At 41.5% G+C, this 20,687-nt stretch overlaps 1 protein-coding gene across 6 annotated transcripts in view; it reads right to left on the bottom strand.

Annotated features, from left to right (window-relative positions):
• SH3YL1 (SH3 and SYLF domain containing 1) overlaps positions 1–20,687 on the bottom strand; it is a 168,827-nt gene that overhangs the window by 118,934 nt on the left and 29,206 nt on the right. For 5 of the 6 annotated variants that reach the window (XM_040348673.1, XM_040348674.1, XM_040348672.1 and 2 more), the window contains exons 3-4: positions 18,447–18,560; positions 2,582–2,646 (exon numbers count right to left, since the gene is read on the bottom strand). In XM_040348673.1, the coding sequence (XP_040204607.1) occupies positions 2,582–2,646; positions 18,447–18,560 (179 nt within the window). Of the gene's footprint in view, positions 1–2,581; positions 2,647–18,446; positions 18,561–20,687 lie in introns of those variants that run through there. The other variant, XM_040348677.1, reaches the window with a different exon arrangement.

The raw sequence follows: 20,687 nt of genomic DNA, 5'->3' as shown, positions 1-20,687 counted from the left end.
TCCATTCAATGATTAGAGGCTCGTGTTATATGTATCAAAAGATCAATTGGCTTCATTACTAGCACATTATTATTTTTTTCTATTATACATCAATTTTTACATCTGTGCTTCCACGCATGACAAAAGGTCAGACAGTACTGCAAACACAAGAAATGAGCTCTGTAACAGGTATTCTCTAAAGTATTAGAAAGTTAAAAAGGAAGATTGTACACACACATTGACCACAGCTTCCCTTACATTATTTACCTATGCATATCTAAACTGAAAAAATGGGGTTCAAATGTGATTGGCTGTTTTGGGCATAGCCTCTTACTTATTCCTCTTATTTATAGGGTATGTCCATCCAAAATTTATATTTTGTTCTTTAGTAGACGTTTTAAAATTAAATCACCAATTTCTTATATGCCTTGAGGAATCTATTGGTGAGATCCCAATGCCTCAGTTCTTGTGTATGCACACTCTGTGACTTCTATGAGGGGTTCCCACTCTCCTTGCTTAATGTATTTTATATTATAGAATTGAGACCTAGCTGCTTCCATGGCATATATGATAACGGACACTGACTTAGCCCACCCGGCTCTACCGATAACAAAATGATTACACTTGGGTGGAGCAGTTGTTTAATAGATAACAAGGGTAAGGTAATAGTCCACCTACATTAAAGTGGTTGTAAACCCTTACATATCACTTTTACCTACAGGTAAGCCTATAATAAGGCTTACCTGTAGGTACTGGAAATATCTCCTAAACCTGAACGGTTTAGGAGATATTTACCATATATGCTTGTGCCGACGTCATGGGCGCATGCACACTAAAGAAAGGCCGCGATCGTGACGTTTCTATAGGGCCTGTGCCATAGGAAGAGAAAATACAGGATAAAATGAAGGGTTATAATCTCTGTCCGATTTTTATAGACGTCCCATTGGGTAGGATTTCCTTACCTTGCTTTCCCAAAGCTGGTGTCAGCTTAAGCCTCTCTGTTGGTCAGTGAAGCAGTATTTCACATTTGAAGGATAAACAGGGAGGGGGGAGCCAAGCTCATCTTTTACAGGAAAAGTTGAGATTTGTAAATAGTTTCAGCTGTCTACTCAATATTTGTGGATCTATTAATAATTTTGACAGGAAGTTTTCACTGAAGGCAACTTCCACCTAAACATGTTTTAAGCATTTCAGAAGTGTCCGCCATCATCTATCCAATAGAAAACTGGTTATCCCCTGGAAGGCCTGATCTATTTCATATGGCCACATTTGAATTTAGGTATGTTTTGTGAAATAAAACACAGTTGCCCTGGAATTTAATCTGCCTTCTGCATATGCCACACATTAACCTTTAAACAATTCAGACAGAGAATATTTATCGTTTGATCTCTTTCCTGTCAATTTCACAGTCTTACTGACAGCGTGGTTAGACGGAATGGCTTGAAATAAAATCTCAGTAAGCGGCGTGTCACTTCATTAGAGACACAGGCACATGACGTGTTATTCCGGCATTGGTCTTACCAACAGAGCCTAGACTTGTGTTATCCCACAGCTGTCAGTTGTGTAAATGACTTTCTTACAATACAATATATGACATTCCAAGAGAAATGTATCATTCCACTCACTGTGTTTGTCACAAATGTGATGTTAGGGACATTGAGTAAGTCACACTCTGTTACAAGGAACTTAATGAGCCACTACACATGGCTAAAATAATTTTTATGCGAAGAAAAAAACAATACAGTACAGAAAAGGAAGTATTGATTATTAATGCAAGTGTGCAGGTAGTGTTACATTAGTTGATGTTTTTCGCTAAACGAAGGACCAACATTTTTTGGCACTACTGATATGTTTGAGAAAAAATCATCCATGCCACGTTCATTTTCGATGCTCTCTGTTCTACAAATCTTATCAAATGCTCACAAATCAATATATTTTGGGGAAACCTGCAATAAACTCATATAACCATTGAATAGTAGGCATCAGGAGGAGCCAGTCATCCTCTTGTCAGTAACACTGGAGTCTACAGTCATCCCCCTGTCACCATCACTGGAGTCTCCAGTCATCCTCCTGTCACCATCACTGGAGTCTCCAGTCATTCGCCTGTCACCATCACCGGAATATACAGTCATCCTCCTATTAACATCACTGGAGTCTCCCAGAGTAAAAATCTATTATTTTTTAATAAAACTGCAGATATTATAAATACTTTCACCACTTGCTCCTGATGAAGAACAAATGCATGACCTTGCAACGCATTGGGTATCACTCTATATACTAGTACAGAAGTGATTTAAAATTAGTGGTTTTGATTTCATGATGAACAATATGCTATATATTTTCGATCCAGTTTTGTATCTTGATTGTCACAACTTATGCTGTGTCTTTTAGATGTTTGTATTAAAAGTAATACTTTTTTTTAATTAATCTGTATACGCTCTTTTTGGGGTCATTGCCCTTTAAAGTCCCACTAGAGGGTATGCTTTCTGGTTTGCATTACAAATAAGTGTACAATTTTTTTTTTTACATTATACAGTATGTGAATGGAAAAGAAACATCTTAATTAATTTTAAAGTCATTATGTGGCCACTTTGGTACTTACTTCTATTCCAATTTCAAACCCCCCACCAAGTCCTGCTATGCCAATAGCAGAAGGAGCAGACCATCCTAGTGTAAACAGAGATTGAGTTAGTCAAATCTGAATCAAGACACGCAACATAGTTCTTCAGAGGAAATTATATGTAAAGTAAAAGTTTTAAATGACAAGTTCACATTTGGAACCCATATGTAAGGCGTAACATGTAACATTCTCCAGCACCTCCCCATCTCAACTGTGATAGCAGTCAGGAGTTCCTCTCCCTCACAGCCTTTGTCACGTTTAAAATTGACATGGCTGTGCAGAGCTGCACCCAAATGGTCATATCATTCATTCACTGAGATCTGTGAATAAATATACTATAAGTCCTGTCTTCCAGGGTCGGTGCAAGGATTTTTGTCTACACAGATGAAGGTGCATTTTGCCACCCTCCCCCTTTCCCCACTGTTCTCCTACCACCCGCTCCCCTCCACAATGACAGCGTGTAATGGCGGGGGATATGCATTCCCTGCTTTCTCTCACTGGCTATAGGCAGCAGAGACGTGAGACAAACTAAAACTTCCAAGCTGAAACCCGTAGAAGAGAGGGCACAGTGTTCGGGAAAGGAAGATAGGTATTTTAACCACTTGAGTCTGAATCACTTGAGTTGAATCTATTTAGGCCTAAAGATTACTTAAAATTCCAAAAACATTATATATTTCCTGAAAGCAGACGTCTAGAGAATAAAATGTTGGAAATTTCAATTTTTATGTTACATGATATTACAACGATTTATGAAACGCAAAATGTAGGTAATAAATACACTAAAGTACATTTTTGGGCAGATACGTAGATGCAATCTATTGCCCAATTTCCTTGGTAAAATATAAAAAAAGATTAGGGTTGTGCCAAGTAAATAGATACCAAACACGTCAAACCTTATAATTGCATGCATCCATGAAACTTCAGTGCCCTATATTTTTTCATAAGCAGCGCTTTTAAACCCCTGTAAGTCATCCATTTAGAGTCACGCAGGAGGTCTAGCGCTAAAATGATTGCTCTCACCCCAGCATGCGTAGTGCCAAATAATATGTGAAAGGCATTTGCTGTTTTCCTACGTAGGTGTCCTAACTTGTGTGTTTTTGTATGTGTGGGATCAAAAAAAGAAAAAAAAAAAAAAATATGTTTCTGATGTTTGAAACTTTTTTTTACAATACTTTATTGCTATCACATAGAGGACCAATAGCCCCCTATGTGATAGCATATAGGTGGCAGGTACTCTTTATGAGACATCCGGAGTCTATTAGACCCTTGATGTCTCCTGTTTACTCCACTGCTGCTGATCGCACAAAGAATGTGTTCCTTCACCGGGCACTGCTACAGTTGATTGACAGCTCAGGACAAGGAAATTACATCTAAGGCCTTGTACTCACGACCGGATCTGTGCGCTGGAAACTGTCTGCCCGACAGTTTCCGGCGTACAAGGCTGATTTGTGTTTTGTTCCGCTGGCGTGTACACACCAGCGGACCAAATTCCCGTCGTACCGGAACGCGTGCACGTAAACTACGTACGACGTCACTATAAAGGGGAAGACCAAAGTTAATGGCGCCGCCCTCTGTTCCTCTTTTGCTAGTTACGGGTTTGCTCGTGTTAGTGAAGGTTTGGTTAGAGCTGATTCGCGCTTCTCGGTCTCCAGGCTTTGACAGCGTGTATTCACGGGTTCAGTGCGTGTGCTTGCGGTAACGTAGTTGTCATTCGGCTATAGGCAAGCAGGTTGTTTCTGCTTTAGCAGTTGCATCCTGTGCGCTCGTATCTGTTTGTCACGCGTTTGTCGCAGGTAGTGCTGGATTTGCGAGTGCTTTCTGTTTCAGTGTGTTCTTGACTGACCAGCCGGCCGGTTTGAAGCCATGATGGAGCAGCAGCGTCAATTTTCGCGAGTTGGTGCTGTTTATGGGATGGCTGCTGGATATGTTCATTTGTCCAGTACTTTGGCCAGAAACAGGGGGCGGAGGCGTTTCTGGACCAAGAATTGGTTGCGCCAGCGTGACCAGTTCTCACATATGCCTCTGCTTAGGGAACTCCAGGAGAATAATCCTAATGACTTTAGGAATTTTCTCCGCATGACGGACCCCGTATTCAACCGTCTGCTGGATCTTCTGTCCCCCTATATCACGAGGCAGGACACTGTGATGCGCCAAGCCATCACGGCCGAGCAGAGGCTTATTGCCACGTTGCGGTACCTGGCGACTGGGAGGAGCCTGCAGGACCTCAAGTTCTCGACAGGCATCTCTCCGCAGGCGCTTGGGGTCATCATACCGGACACGTGTGCTGCCATCATCAAAGTTATGCATGAGGAGTATATTAAGGTAAGTTTCCTGGCTCTAATAATGTGGCCAACTAACTTTATTTTTATTTTCCCAGATATGCTGTGTGTTTAACTAACGTTACCTTTTCTCCCTATGCATGTTGATATCAGCTTTACATGTTTTATTCTTGGCCTACCTGCATATTTGTCCCTTACCCAATATTAACCTGTCCAGCATGCTATCCTAGGGACAAACCCACCTTGCCATTTTTTCAAACAGGACTTTTTGGTTTTTGTGTCCCCCCCCCCCCCCCCTTCAAACTTTTATTGTCCCCATCAGAGGGCTGTGGAGTCTCTTAATGAAGTGGCCCTATATATTTCATTTCCCAAATTCTCCATGCACATTTTTCTAATGCAATTTTAATACTGTGAACTGTCACAAGGATGCTTGTAGGATGTTTTTGTTACAAAGTACTAAATCTCTTTTTTTGTTTGTCCCCACAGCTACCCTCCACACCACAGGAATGGCAGTCTGTGGCTTCCCAATTTGCCCAGCGGTGTGATTTTCCAAACTGCGGTGGAGCAATAGATGGGAAACACGTCCGCATTGTGCCCCCACCCCGCTCGGGGTCCTACTATTATAATTACAAGGGTTATCATAGTATTGTGTTGATGGCGGTGGTGTCGGCACAGTATGAGTTTCTATATGTGGACGTGGGGAAGAACGGCCGGATGTCTGATGGGGGAGTGTTCGCACGGACTGATTTCTATGATCGTCTCCAAGCTGGTGGTCTGGCATTGCCACCAGATGAAGATAATGTGGAAGGACTTCCGTTTGTGTTCCTAGCGGACGAGGCTTTCGGGCTTGGTCCTCACCTCATGCGGCCTTTTCCCCAGAGGACCCTCACCTCAGAGAGGAGTGTGTTTAATTTTCGGTTGGCCAGGGCTCGGAGGGTAGTCGAGAATGCCTTTGGGATACTCACCAACCGGTTCCGCCTGTTCAGGACATCGATACATCTGGCGGAATATAAATTGGACACCGTTGTATTTGCCTGCTGCATTTTGCACAACTTTTTACGCAGGCACTCCCAGACGTACCTACCCGACATCGGTTCTGAGGCAAGACTACCCTCAGATCCCCTTCCCGGGCTGGACACTGGTCGCGCTGGCTTGGCCCCCCAATCAGCTCGTGAGGTACGCGACAAATATGTTGAGTACTTCATGGGTCGGGGGGCCATTGCTATGCCAGATCATATTTCTTTCTAATTCGGCCCCCAAAGAAAGGAATATTCTCTCAAATAATAAATAATTAGACCATTGGACTTTATACAGTTGTTTGTCATTAATGCTTTTTCTCTTTTTCTCTGTCTTCCTGGTTCTCTAACTAACTTCTTCAATTGTAATGCATAATTGATTTCTCCACTTTTAGTAACTAACCACATTTTGCACAGTATTCACTCATCTACAAACAGGGTATTGAGTCTAGAAATAATAAGCAACTCCATTTGTAAATTTTGAGGTCAAGTATTTTAATTTTTGCTTGTTCATGACCCCAAAAATTATTTTATATTTTTTTCATTACTCCCTGCTTTTGTACTTAGGAGTCAAAAAAATTTTTTTTTTTTTTTTTTTTTTTTCAGGTAATTCAACCAAAAATATTATGCAGATTATACATTTATTAACAAGTTCACTTTTTTTTTTATCAAATATAGTTAGATTTATTGTTTACATATATATATATATATATATAGATTATATTTGGTGGGGTGTTTAGCGCCTTAATTTTTTTTTTGGGCATATTTTTTATGCACAAAAAACAATAATTTTTTTAACATTTTTTTTGTTTTTGGTGTGTTTTTCTAAAACTAAATTTTTAGGTGAGAATTTGGAGTCAAATCTCTACTTCACTAAATTCAGTGATTAGAGAGATTTATAATTCTATATATATATATTTTAAATTTTTTACCGTTGTTTATTCTTTATGGTCTAAACTTTATAGTATCCCAAAATGTTCAACATGGTCAAAAAGTAACAAAATCCTATTCCAAAAATATAAAAACTCACAACAGCAGTCAGTCATGGTGTGCTTTCACACTGGAACACGCCAAAATTGGAAGATACACACATTCAGTGCAAACTCGCCAAATGTCATTGGTTCAACAGACAAATGGCCACATGTGCTATCTGACATCATGGGTGATCAATGTCTGTGTTTTGTGGGAGCAAACCCTTCCTCTCAACTACTTGAGGATGGAGGAGGGGGTTGGACCCACAAAGCACAGACATTAGATATTCTGTGATGGCAGATAGCACATGTTGGCACACTGTGTGTGTATCTTCAAATTTTGGCGTATTCATTATTCAAACTGTAAAAATGTTTGTGGGGGCGGGGGATGGGCGGGGGGTGTTTCAGTCTTTGACACGGCCCATCATGTCAATAATGTTCTTAAAATTAGATTCGATGACCATCATTCTTTGCCGCATATTGTCCATTTCCGTGCTGCATTCCAAAAGCACATTTGTTACATTCTGTTCCATGAGAAACATCCTTTCACGCATATTGTGCATTTCAGTGCTGCACTCCATTACCTGCTGAATAATTATAGCAGCACTTGCACGTGAAAATATTGGCACACCATCCTCCTCCCCTAAAACCAACAAAAAAAAAGGCATTTACAACATTATTTTTCGATGAGGCCTATCTACATATGTTTTTTTGAATCAAGCTAGGGTGACACTGACCTGATGGGCTTCTCCTTTCCACCTCTTCGACATCTTCTATCACTCCTCCTTCTTCCACCACCTCCCCATCATCTTCAATCACTCCTCCTTCTTCCACCACTTCCCCATCATCTTGGACTCCTCCTTCATCCATCAATCCACCTTCTTTCAATTCGCCAAATTGTTCTTCCGCCACTTGCCCTTCATCTGCTATGACTTCTAAGTCCAAAATTACTTCTTCCTCCTCTCTTCCTTCCTCCTTTCTTCCTTCCTCCTCTCCTTCCACATCCTCTTCTCCTTCCACATCCTCCTCTCCTTCCACATCCTCTTCTCCTTCCACATCCTCTTCTCCTTCCACATCCTCTTCTCCTTCCACATCCTCTTCTCCTTCCACATCCTCTTCTCCTTCCACATCCTCTTCTCCTTCCACATCCTCCTCCTCCTCCACATGTTGAGATGGCAGATTTTGGCCTTGTCTGGCCCTCTCTGCCTCCTCCAAATGCTGGCGACTTCTTTCCCCTGAAATAAAACAAAAAAAATGTAGACTCATCAGCACACAGATATTGGAGAGCATAAATCGCACACATTGCTTAGAAGATGCTTTCATTTAGTTACTTTTATCTTTCACCAAACCTACATTTAGCAATTACTTCTATATGGCAAGCTCTGATCCTGCCCCTTTTTAGCAAAGTGACACACATGGATGTCCCCCCTAAACTGTATTTCTGGGAGACCCTACCAAAACCCATTTTTTATTTGTGGAGACACAGGTGCTCTGCATTGCAGATGTGAAAACATCTGCTTTAGTACCACTGTTTTTAGAATGTATCCTGTTTGCCTTTCCCATTCTCATACTTTTTTTTTCTAGAACTAGCTTTTACACAATGTTTACAAACAAAGTTTTTGGCCAGTGAGCCATGTCCAGGTGTGTTGTTCCTGGAATAACCGAGCCTTTCTGATAAACTATGTGATGTTACGTTGTTTACTAAGAACACTGTTTGTAAATATGTAGTTATTTATGTCCTAAAAAATAAATGACAACATGTCTTTAAAATTACAAGCAGGCCAAGGAGGCAGATGGTGAAATATACATGGCAACACATTATTGCAGACAATCACCCCCCCCCCCCCCAACCCCAATATATATTTACTTACTTTTACGCAGAATTTTAAGTATTTTCTTCATCTGATGTGGCTCCCTCAATTTTAAGTCTGACCATCGTTTCCTCAGCTGTTCCTTGGACCTGGTGATCCCAAACATCCTCTGCATTCTCCTCGCCACCTTGTCCATAATATGTGCCTTTCGGCGGTTAGGGGTCTTGTATGGCCCTAATTCACCATCATAGTCCTTCTTTCGCATGATGTAAACTAACTCCACCATTTCCTGGAACCGCATATTAGTGGCTTTATATCTTCTTTTCCTTGATCGGGACGTCCCTGCCTCTGTCCCTTCACTTGTGGCATGAGAGCATCGTGCCCGCTCGTGTGACATCGCCATCTTTCCTTTCCCACAGAGATTATGGGCGTGGAAAAGATGAATTCTTACGCCATGGGCGGAGAAGAGGGCGGCGTTTAATACATACGCGGAGTGTAGAGAATGCAAACAACGTGTTTACGTCGGTTACGCGGAGAATCTTCGAGCGCATCCAGAACATACACAGTTAACGCCATATTTCCTAAACTCATTGATTAGGGGCCTCGCAAAGGTGACGAGGGCGGGGTTTCATAAATACGCGGAGTGTTTAAAAGGTTTACGCCGTGATTACGCATCTTACGCGGTAATTAGGCGAGCGTGAGAAACGAGGAGCGAGAGACAGGAAGGTAAGGAAATTAAAAATGTGATCAGCAGAGGCCTTGAAAATGTAGACACATGGGATGGGGGTTTGGGCTGTTGGTTGCACCCTTTTTAAGCTATTCTGTCTATGGGGTACCACAATGTTATTTTGGTATCCAAATGCTTTTGGACACCTCACAAAATAGAGATGTGAACAATGCTGTACCTCATTGACAAGTTTTTGAATGGTGTATTCAGATCAGGCAAAGTATTGTTCAAGTGTTGGTTGTACAGAGGTCATTAGGAAGTGTCTTTTATGTCATCCATTGTCAGGGGCATGAGATTTACACATGAAAGAGTGCCTAGATGAAAACTGTCATTTGTAAGCATTGTTTAATTTTATATATTTAAAATATTTACTGCAATGTGAACAATGGCTCTGCATCTAGCAAATCAATGTTTGGTACAAGCAATGCGGCCGAGCTGCCAATCATTGTTTAAACAAGAGAGACTGTGTTTGTAATTAGATATAGGTAATAAATTTGAAGACACATATTAGATCAAGGTCAACGCTGATCCTTTGGAATATTTATTTTTCTGTGGTTTATGTTTTTGTAATCTAGACTCAAAAAGAAATATAATTTGGGAAAAATTACAATGGACCTCCTACAAAGCAAGGAATCTATAGAGGCCTTACTTCAAAAATACCAGGACACGCCCATCCTGTGGAATTCAAAGCACTCTTTATATTGCAATAAAGAGGTACGAGCGGCAGCACTAGAAGAGCTAGCAAATTATATGCAAACTTGGGTGCCAGGATGCACTGCCAACATGGTGAAGGATAAACTTGCCAACCTCAGAAGCACATACAGGAGAGCATACAAAGCTAATAAAAGCCAAAAATCGGGAGCAGCAGCAAGACAAGCAAAGGAACCCAAACTGTGGTATTATAAACAGATGGCTTTTTTGCGGGACGAAATGGAAGGCAGGAAAACGATGTCCAGTCTTTCTTCCAACCTTTCCTCCATGCTACCTTCCAGCGGACATTCCCCAGATGACCACAGCCCTGCAGAGTCGGAGGAAGAGGGCCTGGCTGACAGAGATGCAGATCTGCCACCCTTCGATGAGGAGGTATAGTAGTTTCCTCTATATTTATGGCGTAAATAATTCTTGGTGGATTAATGATTAGATATTGTAAAAAAAAAACCAAGCTGGGAAAAAGCAAACAAAAAGGTGTACAGACAAATAGGTGTCAGGGATGACAACTGCAGGGGTCAGAAGTAGAGTGTATTCAAGTAATAATGAACAGAAAATACTAAACGAAAAACATGAAAATGAGTGTGGTTTTATTTAGCGAAATTGTAAAAAAATTCCTTTTTTTTCCACACAGGAAGAAGAGATCAGCCAGGAGGTGGCAGATCCTCAGGTGTCTGTCAGCCAGGAGGAGGCCGGGGTCAGTGGCAGCCAGGAGGAGGCCGGGGTCAGTGGCAGCCAGGAGGAGGCCGGGGTCAGTGGCAGCCAGGAGGAGGCTGGGCCCAGTGGCCTGCAGCAGGTCCACCCGGCCAGGAGAACCACCACCAGCCAGTCTTCTCCCCCCCAGGTGAGGCCATCAGGCCGAAGGAGGCAGTTGAGGCCTGTGGAGGAGGCAAGCCTCCGCATGATCCAGGAGGCAAGCGCCATCATGAGGGCCCCCCTCAACCCCACAGAGGCCTTCAGTGCCTCATTGGCCCATGATTTAAATGAAGGGGAGGAGGACCAGAGAAGACTGGCAAAGGCCCTGATGAACCAGGTCCTTTGGTGGATGCAGAGGGGCCTGCTGACCCCAGACACTGGGCTATGTGATCCAGCCCGGCTTGCGGAACACCATCCTCCTGCTGCCACATCAACCCCACCTGCAAGACCCCGTGTTCGATCCGCTGGAAGGCTGCCTGGAGGGAAGGCTGGAAAGAGGAGGAAACGTTGATTTTCTGCCTTCCATTTCCTTCCACATAAAGGACATCTTGTTTGTACTACCACAGTTTGGGTTCCTTTGTTTGTGTGCTGCTGCTTCATATTTTTGTGTTTGGCTCCTGAGGCTTGGAAGTTTATCCTTCACCATGTTGGAAATGCAAGTTTGCATATAGTTTGCTATCTATTCTAGTGCTGCCGTTCTTTTTATTTTTTGTGATGACATTTGCCTGAATAAAAGGCCTTTTGCTTTCATTTGAAAACATGCCTATTGTTTGATATACTGTGGGGATTATTAGGCAGCAAACCTTTAATAAATATACAATGGGTAATTTACAAAGGACACACTCCTTGGGGGGGGGGGGGGGGGACATTTGGTGTGCCAACATGGTTTAATATTCTCTAATGAAACACCAAAAAAAAAAATTAATTTAAAAAAACATGTAAAAAAAAAATTGTTTAAATGGTGACATAACTAGAAACAAAAAAAAAATAAAAAAAATGCACATTCCTTTACAAAAATGACTACTCTAAATTATGGAGGACCACCAACCAAAACACACGTCTGGCATAGAAAACATTATTAAAGGATTACATCACAAGCAAGAAATGTGACATTTCAGTATGGGACAACTCTATTGAAATTGCATCAGCAAGAGAACGGGGTTATTCTAGCAAGAGAAGAATTAAGAAAACGAGGCTTTAAAATGTGGTTTAGTGCGCCTTTTTAAGACATTGTTCTCTTGCTAGAATAAAAGGTTTCTAATGACGAATGTGCCATATCCCAAAGAAACGCGAGTTTTACCTGAACGAGCGCTCCCGTCTCCTCATTTGGACTGAGCATGCGCGGGGTTTTTGTACGCTGCTTTTGTGTACAGACGACCGAACATGTCTGACGGACACGATTCCAGCAGACTGTTTTAAAGCAAGACCAGGAAACAGTTGTTCGTTGGAAAACGGTCTGGCCGACGATTGTTTGCTGGAATTCTGTACGTTACTGCCTACACACGAACGAACATGTCCGCTGAAACTGGTCCGCGGACCAGTTTCAGCAGACATGTTTGGTCGTGAGTACGAGGCCTAACAGTTCACTTTCAGATCTGTACACAGGAGGCAGGCTCAGTTTACAGATGTCCGTTAAGGTCCCTCTCTACCCGTCCCAGTGACACCTGCCATGACCCCACCAGGCCCGCAGGTGGGACAGCGGAGCCCATTAAATAAGCCAGGGGGGGCGCACATCACAGTGGTTGTGGAAGTGATCAGCTTGTATCACTTCCACATTGAAAGCCTGACAGTTGGCTTTACAAAATTACACACATTTCTAGCCAGTATAGGAGTGTATTAAAAACACATCTGCAGCAAGGTTAAATATCTGAATCTCCAGCAAATAGCTGGGGATTCTGATTACCCCCCCCCCCCTCATCCTGGCACCCTAAGCTGCATTATGGTGGTGCCAGCCCTGACCGTGGCAGATGGACTTGTAGTTCTCCAGGAGTGTGCTGATCTGTGCCCTTGTAGTCCATCGACACTTCTTCCAACTTTGAAAGTTGGAGGACGTGTCTGCAGGAGCCTGTCATTGCACATGCAATATTAACAAATAATAAATGAATATTTATTGGATATATTTATTATTTAACCTTAATGGTGAACTAAGCCTTTAAATTACGGTACATTCTAGAAAAACAATTACCCCAGGAACTCATATAATGCCATTTTAACATCTTTACCCAGCAACTTGACAGCAACACACACTTTTAGCAATGTAACTCAAACAATTAACACATGCTCCAGATTACAAAAGGTACCATGGGGGATAGGATTATGTCCATGAAAACAGGGTGTTTTCAAATGTATTTATTTCAGGCATTTATTTAGCACTATCTACACAATTCAAATAACATTTCACACCTCCTGTCATGATTTTGGACAATTAACGTCTGCCTTGACACATTTCAGGATACCACTGGGAATCAATTAAAGTGTGTGAGTTGCTCATATGAACATAAATGTGGTGTATGTTCCCAACACTCATTAAAAACTAAGGAAGGTACTTGGCTGAGTGGTGAAACAGGTCCAGCTGAATGTGAACAACTAGCACTGGCAATTCAATGACCTTGGTGGTGTATGCAAGAAACTTTACAGGCATTTGAAAGCTTTCCTTTGGACTGAATACTTTATGAGTACCTGGGGCAAATAGCATTTTTAAAGATGTCAGCAATGGAAGCCTATGCGTTTTTTCTTTTTGTGTTTCCTTTAAAGCACAACTCCAACTTTTCATCAACCTGCATACAGCAGTGAAGAATTTAGTTTTCTTATGCATGCACTAATTCTTGAAATATCAGTGGAGTTGTTTCGTCCTATTGGACGTTATCAATTGATAACGTCCAATAGGACGAAACGCGTCTGGAGGCAGCGTCAGTGACGTCACCACGCCTAGGAGGAGGGCTCCTTAAGCCGGCCAGCTTTTTACCTGTTACATGCTGTTTTTAAACTTCTTAAGTGTAAGTACACTACTGTTTTAAATAAATTTGTTATACCTACGGTATTACGCTATTGCGTCCCTCTCTGTTTTCCCGCTACATGCGAATCGGACTGGTTTATCACTGCTGTTTTGCTGACAAGTTGTGTTTGCGTCCTAAACCGCAAACACTCATCATTTTCCATACCAAGGCTGCTATTTGGCTGGGAATCTCGGAGTATCCTAGTCCAGGGGATCAAAAGGCCGTGGCTGGGCTATAGCCAACTGCACCAAAGGCTTGCCATCTGGTAAGCCGATATATGTTTCTGGTGGTGGGATAACACAGATTGTATGCATGTCACCAGGTGCATCGAAAATCTGACAAGCCAATGTTCCTACATGCAAATCAGCCTCTGATCATTTTACTGATACTATTTGCTGGATGATTGGGTGAAATCCATTACCACTTACATTATCTATGGACTGTCCAATGTTACATAGTTATTTGTTTTGATATTGGGCGCGGCTTTTTTATATTGAAACATTCAAGGGTATTCCCTTTATTGTAGAGATAGAGAGGGTAAAAAGGGGGAGGGGTATGCTTATATATCAAGAATAATGTTTAAGTGAAAGTGAGAGATGACATCAATAAGGGCGCTAGGGAGGAGGTGGAATCCTTATGGGTAGAGCTCCAAAGGAATGAAGCCAAGGGGGAAATATAACTGGGAGTATGCTATAGGCCCCCTAACCTGAGGGAGGAGGGGGAGAAAGATCTCTGATCACAAATTGAATTAGCAGCAAGGATGGGAACTGTCATCATAATGGAAGATTTTAATTATCCAGACATAGACTGGGCAGAGGGAACCATGCATTCGTCTAATTCCGCGTACACACGGTCGTTTTTTGTGACAAAAAAAAAACCGACATTTTTTAAAACGTCATTTAAAATGATCGTGTGTGGGGAAAACGTTGTTTTATGTCTTCTGAAAAACGACAACAAAGAAAAGTCGAACATGCTTCAATTTTTTATATCGTTTTTCAAAACATCGTTTTTTGTGTCATTTAAAATGATAGTGTGTGGGTAAAACAAAGTTTAAAACAACGTTTTCAAACCCGCGCATGCTCAGAAGCAAGTTATAACGCGAGCTTGAATGGAACAGAGTGCCGTCGTACGTGCTGAACGTAACTGCGCTTTGCTAGAGCATTTTGAAAAAACGATGGTGTGTAGGCAACGTCGTTTTTTAAAACGAAGTTTGAAAAACGTTGTTTTGTTTCACAATAAAAAACGTTGTTTTATTTCATCACAAAAAACGACCGTGTGTACACGGCATAAGGCTCGCCAGTTCCTAAATGTCTTGCAGTACAATTTTATGGGTCATAGATGCACCAACTAGAAACAAGGCGTTAATAGATCTACTGATTACCAACATTACAGACCTAAAATAAAACAACGGTGTGACAGGAGGGCCTAATTGTACACCTCCCAGCGCCTAATAGAACAAATTGCAATTAGACTATATACCAGTGTGCACACTGAAGTGCACTTGATAGGAGGGAACCAGTAAGACAAAGACTTATTTTTTGCAAAGAACAAAAGAAGTGTTAAATTTGAAGTGAAGCATGTGTGATTACGATGTATATTCCATTTTATGTATCCAATGATCAGATTCGATTTAGTGCATATGTGTGTAGATTTATCTGGTTTGTTTGCACTCCTATTGCCCCGCATGACATTGTGTTCGGCGTTTGCTGAGAGGCGATCTAAGCATCCAGGGCCACCTATTTGTTTGTGCTGATTGGTGCGGGCAATATGGGAGCGGCTTTTTAAACCTGCCACCTATGGACATTTCCTATATTGCTCTGCACTGTATCAACTTTCTTTATTACTTTGTGGAGTTGGTCATATTCAAACAATATGTTTGCCACACATAACTACCAACACTAGCGCTGTTTGTGGTATAGGACTTGGACATTATTTATGTTTCTTAGTTTTTATTATCATTTATTTCAACATTACAGACCTGATCACGGATGTGGAAATACGGGGCTTCAGTACAAATCACACAAATGGGAAACACAAGTGGAACACAAAGACACTGAACTTCAAAAGAGCCAACTTCCGTAAACTACGAATCTTACTAGAAGATATAAATTGGGATAAAATCTTAGAAACCAAAAACACAGAGGAAAGATGGATTTGCTTTAAGAGAATATGAAATAAGGGCATTAGCCAGTGCATCCCATTGGGTAATAAATTTAAAAGAGCGGAAAAAAGTCCTGGATGGCTTAACTCCAATGTAAAAATGCATATAAAAGCAAAAGAGAAAGCCTTCAATGAATACAAGGCTGAGGGATCATCATCAGCATTCCGACTTTACAAAACAATGCAACAAGATATGCAAGGGTGCAATTAGGGCGGCTAAGATAGAACACGAAAGGCACATAACACTAAAAAAGGGAGGACAGACCATATTGACCCCATAAAGAATGAGGAAGGACATTTGGTTACAAAAGATGTGGAGATGGTGGAGGTATTGAATTTATTCTTCTCCTCAGTCTTCACAAGGGAATGGGGGGGGGGCTTCAGTAGCCAAAACTGCAGTGTTTTTTCCTCATGACACATCACAGGAAGCACCCTCATGGCTAACAGAAGACAAAATTAGAAATAGACTTGGGAAACTGAACATTAATAAAAATCACCGGGACTAGATGGCTTTCACCCGATGGTCCTTATGGAACTCAGTAAAAATTAGGAATAATGGTCTGGCAATTACTTGACCGACAGTCTCACTGGAATGATACCAGCTGATTGGAGAAAAGCCAATGTAGCACCAATATTTAAAAAAAAAAAAATGGGCCAAAATACATCCTAGGGAATTACAGACCAGTTAGTCTAACATCAATAGTATGCAAGCTCTTGGAGGGGATGATTGATAAGGGACTATATACAAGATTTTAGTAAGGAAAACTGTTTTATTAGCAGTAATCACCATGGATTCATAAAGAATCATTCTTGCCAAACCAATCTATTAACCTTCTAAATAAAGGAAGGCCTGTAGATGTGGTGTATCAGGATTTTGCAAAAGCATTTGACACAGTTCCCCATAAACGTTTACTGTACAAAGTAAGGTCCATTGGCATGGACCATAGGGTGAGTACATAGATTAAAACGGTCTACAAGGGCGGGTTCAGAGGGTGGTGATAAATGGGGAATACTCGGAATGGTCAGGGGTGGGAAGTGGGGTCCCCCAGGGTTCTGTGCTGGGACCAATTCTGTTTAATTTGTTCATGAATGACCTGAAGGATGGGGTAAACAGTTCAATCTCTATTTGCGGACGACACTAAGCTAAGCAGGGCAATAACTTCTTGGCAGGATGTGGAAACCTTGCAAGAAGATCTGAACAAATTAACGGGGTGGGCAACTAAACAGCAAATGAGGTTTAATGTAAAAAAAAATGTAAAATAAAGCATTTGGGTGGCAAAAATATGAATGCAATCTACTCACTAGGGGGTGAACCTTTGGAGGAATCTAGGATGGAAAATTACCTGGGGGTCCTAGTAGATGATACTTAGCAATGGCATGTAATGCTAACAAAGTAAACAGAATATTGGCATGCATTAAAAGGGGGATTAACTCCAGGGATGAAGCGATAATTCTCCTGCTCTACAAGACTTTGGACCAGCCTCACCTGGAGTATGCTGTCCAGTTCTGGAAGGATGTACTGGAAATGGAGCTAGTACAAAGAAGGGCAACAAAGCTAATAAAAGGGTCAGGAGGAAAGGTTGCAAGCACCAAACTTATTTTCTCTGGAGAAGAAGAGGAGCTTGAGAGGGGATATGATTTTCAATTTACAAATACCATACTGGTGACCCCACAATAGGGATAAAACTTTTTTGCGGAAGGGAGTTTAATAAGAGAAGTGGCAACTTATTAAAATTAAAGGTTTAACCTTAAACTGCGTAGAGGGTTCTTTACTGTAAGAGCGACAAGGATGTGGAATTCCCTTCAACAGGCGGTGGTTTCAGCGAAGGGAGGCATCGATAGATAAGGACCTGAACGACCGCAACATACAGGGATATACAATGTAATCACATATAATCACACACACACATAGGTTAAACTTGATGGACTTTACAATCACTTTAAGTGCCTCACTTTGTTTTGCCATCAGCCTTTTGTAATACACAGTACAATAGCAATCAAACTGGGAGAGGGAGGGGCAGAATTAGGAGCCAGGCGTGCCGCAGTAAACATATAATAAGGACGTGATGCAAGAGAGCAGACAAATGGTTTCCAAATCCTGCTCCTAATCTATTGGCTAGGCGGAGGAAAGTGACCTTGCCATATTAATTAAATGCAATAGACAAAACTCAAGTCACCATCAGGCCGAACTGTATAAATCTGGATTGACAAATACAAATCATTTGGTAGGTAAATTAGCTCCCTTATACTGTATGCAACTTTTGACTTAGAGCTTAGCTTTAATTTAATCAGGGAAACAGAGCAAACTATATTGAGGCATAGACAGCACATTCAGAATAAGATTTACATAAATGTATTTTATACAAGAATTGTGCTATTTTTACAATATTTTTTCAGTTTATTAGTAATGGTATAATAAGACCTAAAGCCCATTTAGCATGAAGGTGTGATTTTGTCAGTTTTGGCAACCACAAATTACTTACTTCCATCTGGAAGGCGTGCCAAGACTATTCCACTTCCTCCTCGAGCAGTCACCAAAAAGCCGGCTTTTATGACAGACAGAATGGCAAGGCCTTGTGCTTTGGCAATGACATGAGCTGTACAGGAGTACAAAGACAAAAATTAGATTTAAAGTAGATAGAGTGAATAAATTGGGACAATCGAAAAAGCAGACTGAAAAAAAAAATCTATACCACATGTGTGCAATAAACGCCTCTGTCCATTTTATATCAAATCATCATTGATCAGATATTGATAGGCACGATGGAAGTATTATACACCAGCAAGTGGTATAATTAAATGTGATGTGTGATGGACATTTTCAGCCCTGTACAAATGTCACAGAATAAAACACACTGCTGCTTAAACAGAATTTTAAATCTACCCCTAGTCCCCGCCAAGAAGTTAAAGTAATCCTTTCTCGACGGAGATATAAGGTTGCCATTTCAACTTTGATACATTGCCATTGATAAATCAGCCATTGCTGATCATCATCTGAAACCGATAACTGCTTGTCTGTTATGCCAAATCCTCCGACTTCCGTATTTTCAGAAATAGTTTTCACAAAGGTCATTTGGCCCTACTTCTCCTGTGAGTCACAGAAGTGCACTTAGTTCTGCACTCCTGTGACACATATTCAGCTTACAGCGGTCTAAAGTCCACTGTTGGTGGTGTCACCCAGCTGCACCAGACTCTGAAGGGATCCTGACTTTAATGTCATGATCCGCCCAGATTCCTGACTAGCAGCTGCCTCACCCAGCTGCTCGCGCCCCCTCCATAGCCTGACGCACCTGTTAGCACTGGAGGGGTACTGCACAGAGTGGTGACTGCCAGTCACCAGCTCTCTGAAAACTGAAGACAAAGAACCGAGCGATCTGTGGTCTTTGATCTCTCGGTCTTAGAGGTGGCGGGGGACAGCTGCAGCTTTGGAGCGATGCTGCAACCACCTAGGTGAGTTTTTAATCCCATACTTCTTTTAACCTGGGGCAACTACACATATCAGGATGAAAAGGGTTATGTCAAAACTCTTTATTGACTTAGGTGTTCTGGGATAGCAATGTAGCCTGATAGCCAAGCAGTTTGCATTTGAGAGAAATAAGAAGTTGGTAATAGCAGCCTCCGTGATTCTCATAGGAAAGATGTCCTTTAAATAGCTCTGGTACCTTAGTAGTCAGATAATGTTTGGCTTTTTTATTTTATATCCCCCCCCCCCCCAGTCTTCAGATCCAAAATTAAAATCACATCGTAATATCGGATATGCCTCAATATGGAATATTACAGCACTAAATAAAATATTCTGCATAGTCTTACATAAGATATTAAAGTTACTCTGCCACTCCATGGCCATAATTATTGGGGCCTGTGTGGTGAATTTTTACTGTGTTGCTTCTCCCCAGCCACTGCCGGTATTACACATTTCGATGTGTATGAATACCTGCTTCTCCAACCACACATGGTAGTATCTCCTTATTAACTTTTGAGAGGACCAACAGTGCCTAATACTGTACCTGTAGTGGCCGGGGGTCAGCAATGCAGCAGCTGTTTAACACAAAGCGATTAGTAGATGATCAGTCTAACCCTTTTGGGTTCCATATCTACATTTTCCACATATTTTTCTACATTTTGCCAAACATTAAAAATATTGTTGGGCAGCACAATGGCTAAGTGGTTAGCACAAGGGTTGTTGTTGGTTTGAATACCAACCACAGCATTACCTGCCTGAGGTTTGATGTAAATGTAATATATATTGCACATACACACAGTATATAAAAAGCTACATAAATTGTCACAGTATTAGTGATATTTGAAAAATATTGATATTTTGTGGTTATTGGCAATTTATGTATTGTTAGAAATGATCATTATTTCTTTCAGCCAGCGATCAGCCGTTTAGTAAAAGTGATCTGGGTGGCCGTATAGTTGCCCAATCACTTTTGCAGTTGCGAAAGGGGCCACTGGACACAGTGGTCCACAGGCTCTCTTTTCTGTAGGGAACCCGAATCTGCAATTAATTGTGAATGAAATTGTCACCCAAAAGTGAAAACGGGAGGAGATCAAGGAACATCTGTTCCTCAATTTCCTCTGCATGTAATGAAGCCTGAAAAGTCACTCCTGATTTCAGAGCCGTTATTCCCTCACTACAGCACATCTGTGTTTCATTAGCTGCACTGGACAGTAAAGCTTGGTTTTTTTTGTGTGTGTGTGTGTGTGTGTGTGTGTGTGTG

The sequence above is a fragment of the Rana temporaria genome, chromosome 4 (assembly GCF_905171775.1).
Source record: "Rana temporaria chromosome 4, aRanTem1.1, whole genome shotgun sequence".
Lineage (NCBI taxonomy): Eukaryota > Metazoa > Chordata > Amphibia > Anura > Ranidae > Rana > Rana temporaria.
The sequence above is the reverse complement of the archived record's forward strand: the minus strand, read 5'-3'. Positions and strand labels throughout refer to the sequence as shown.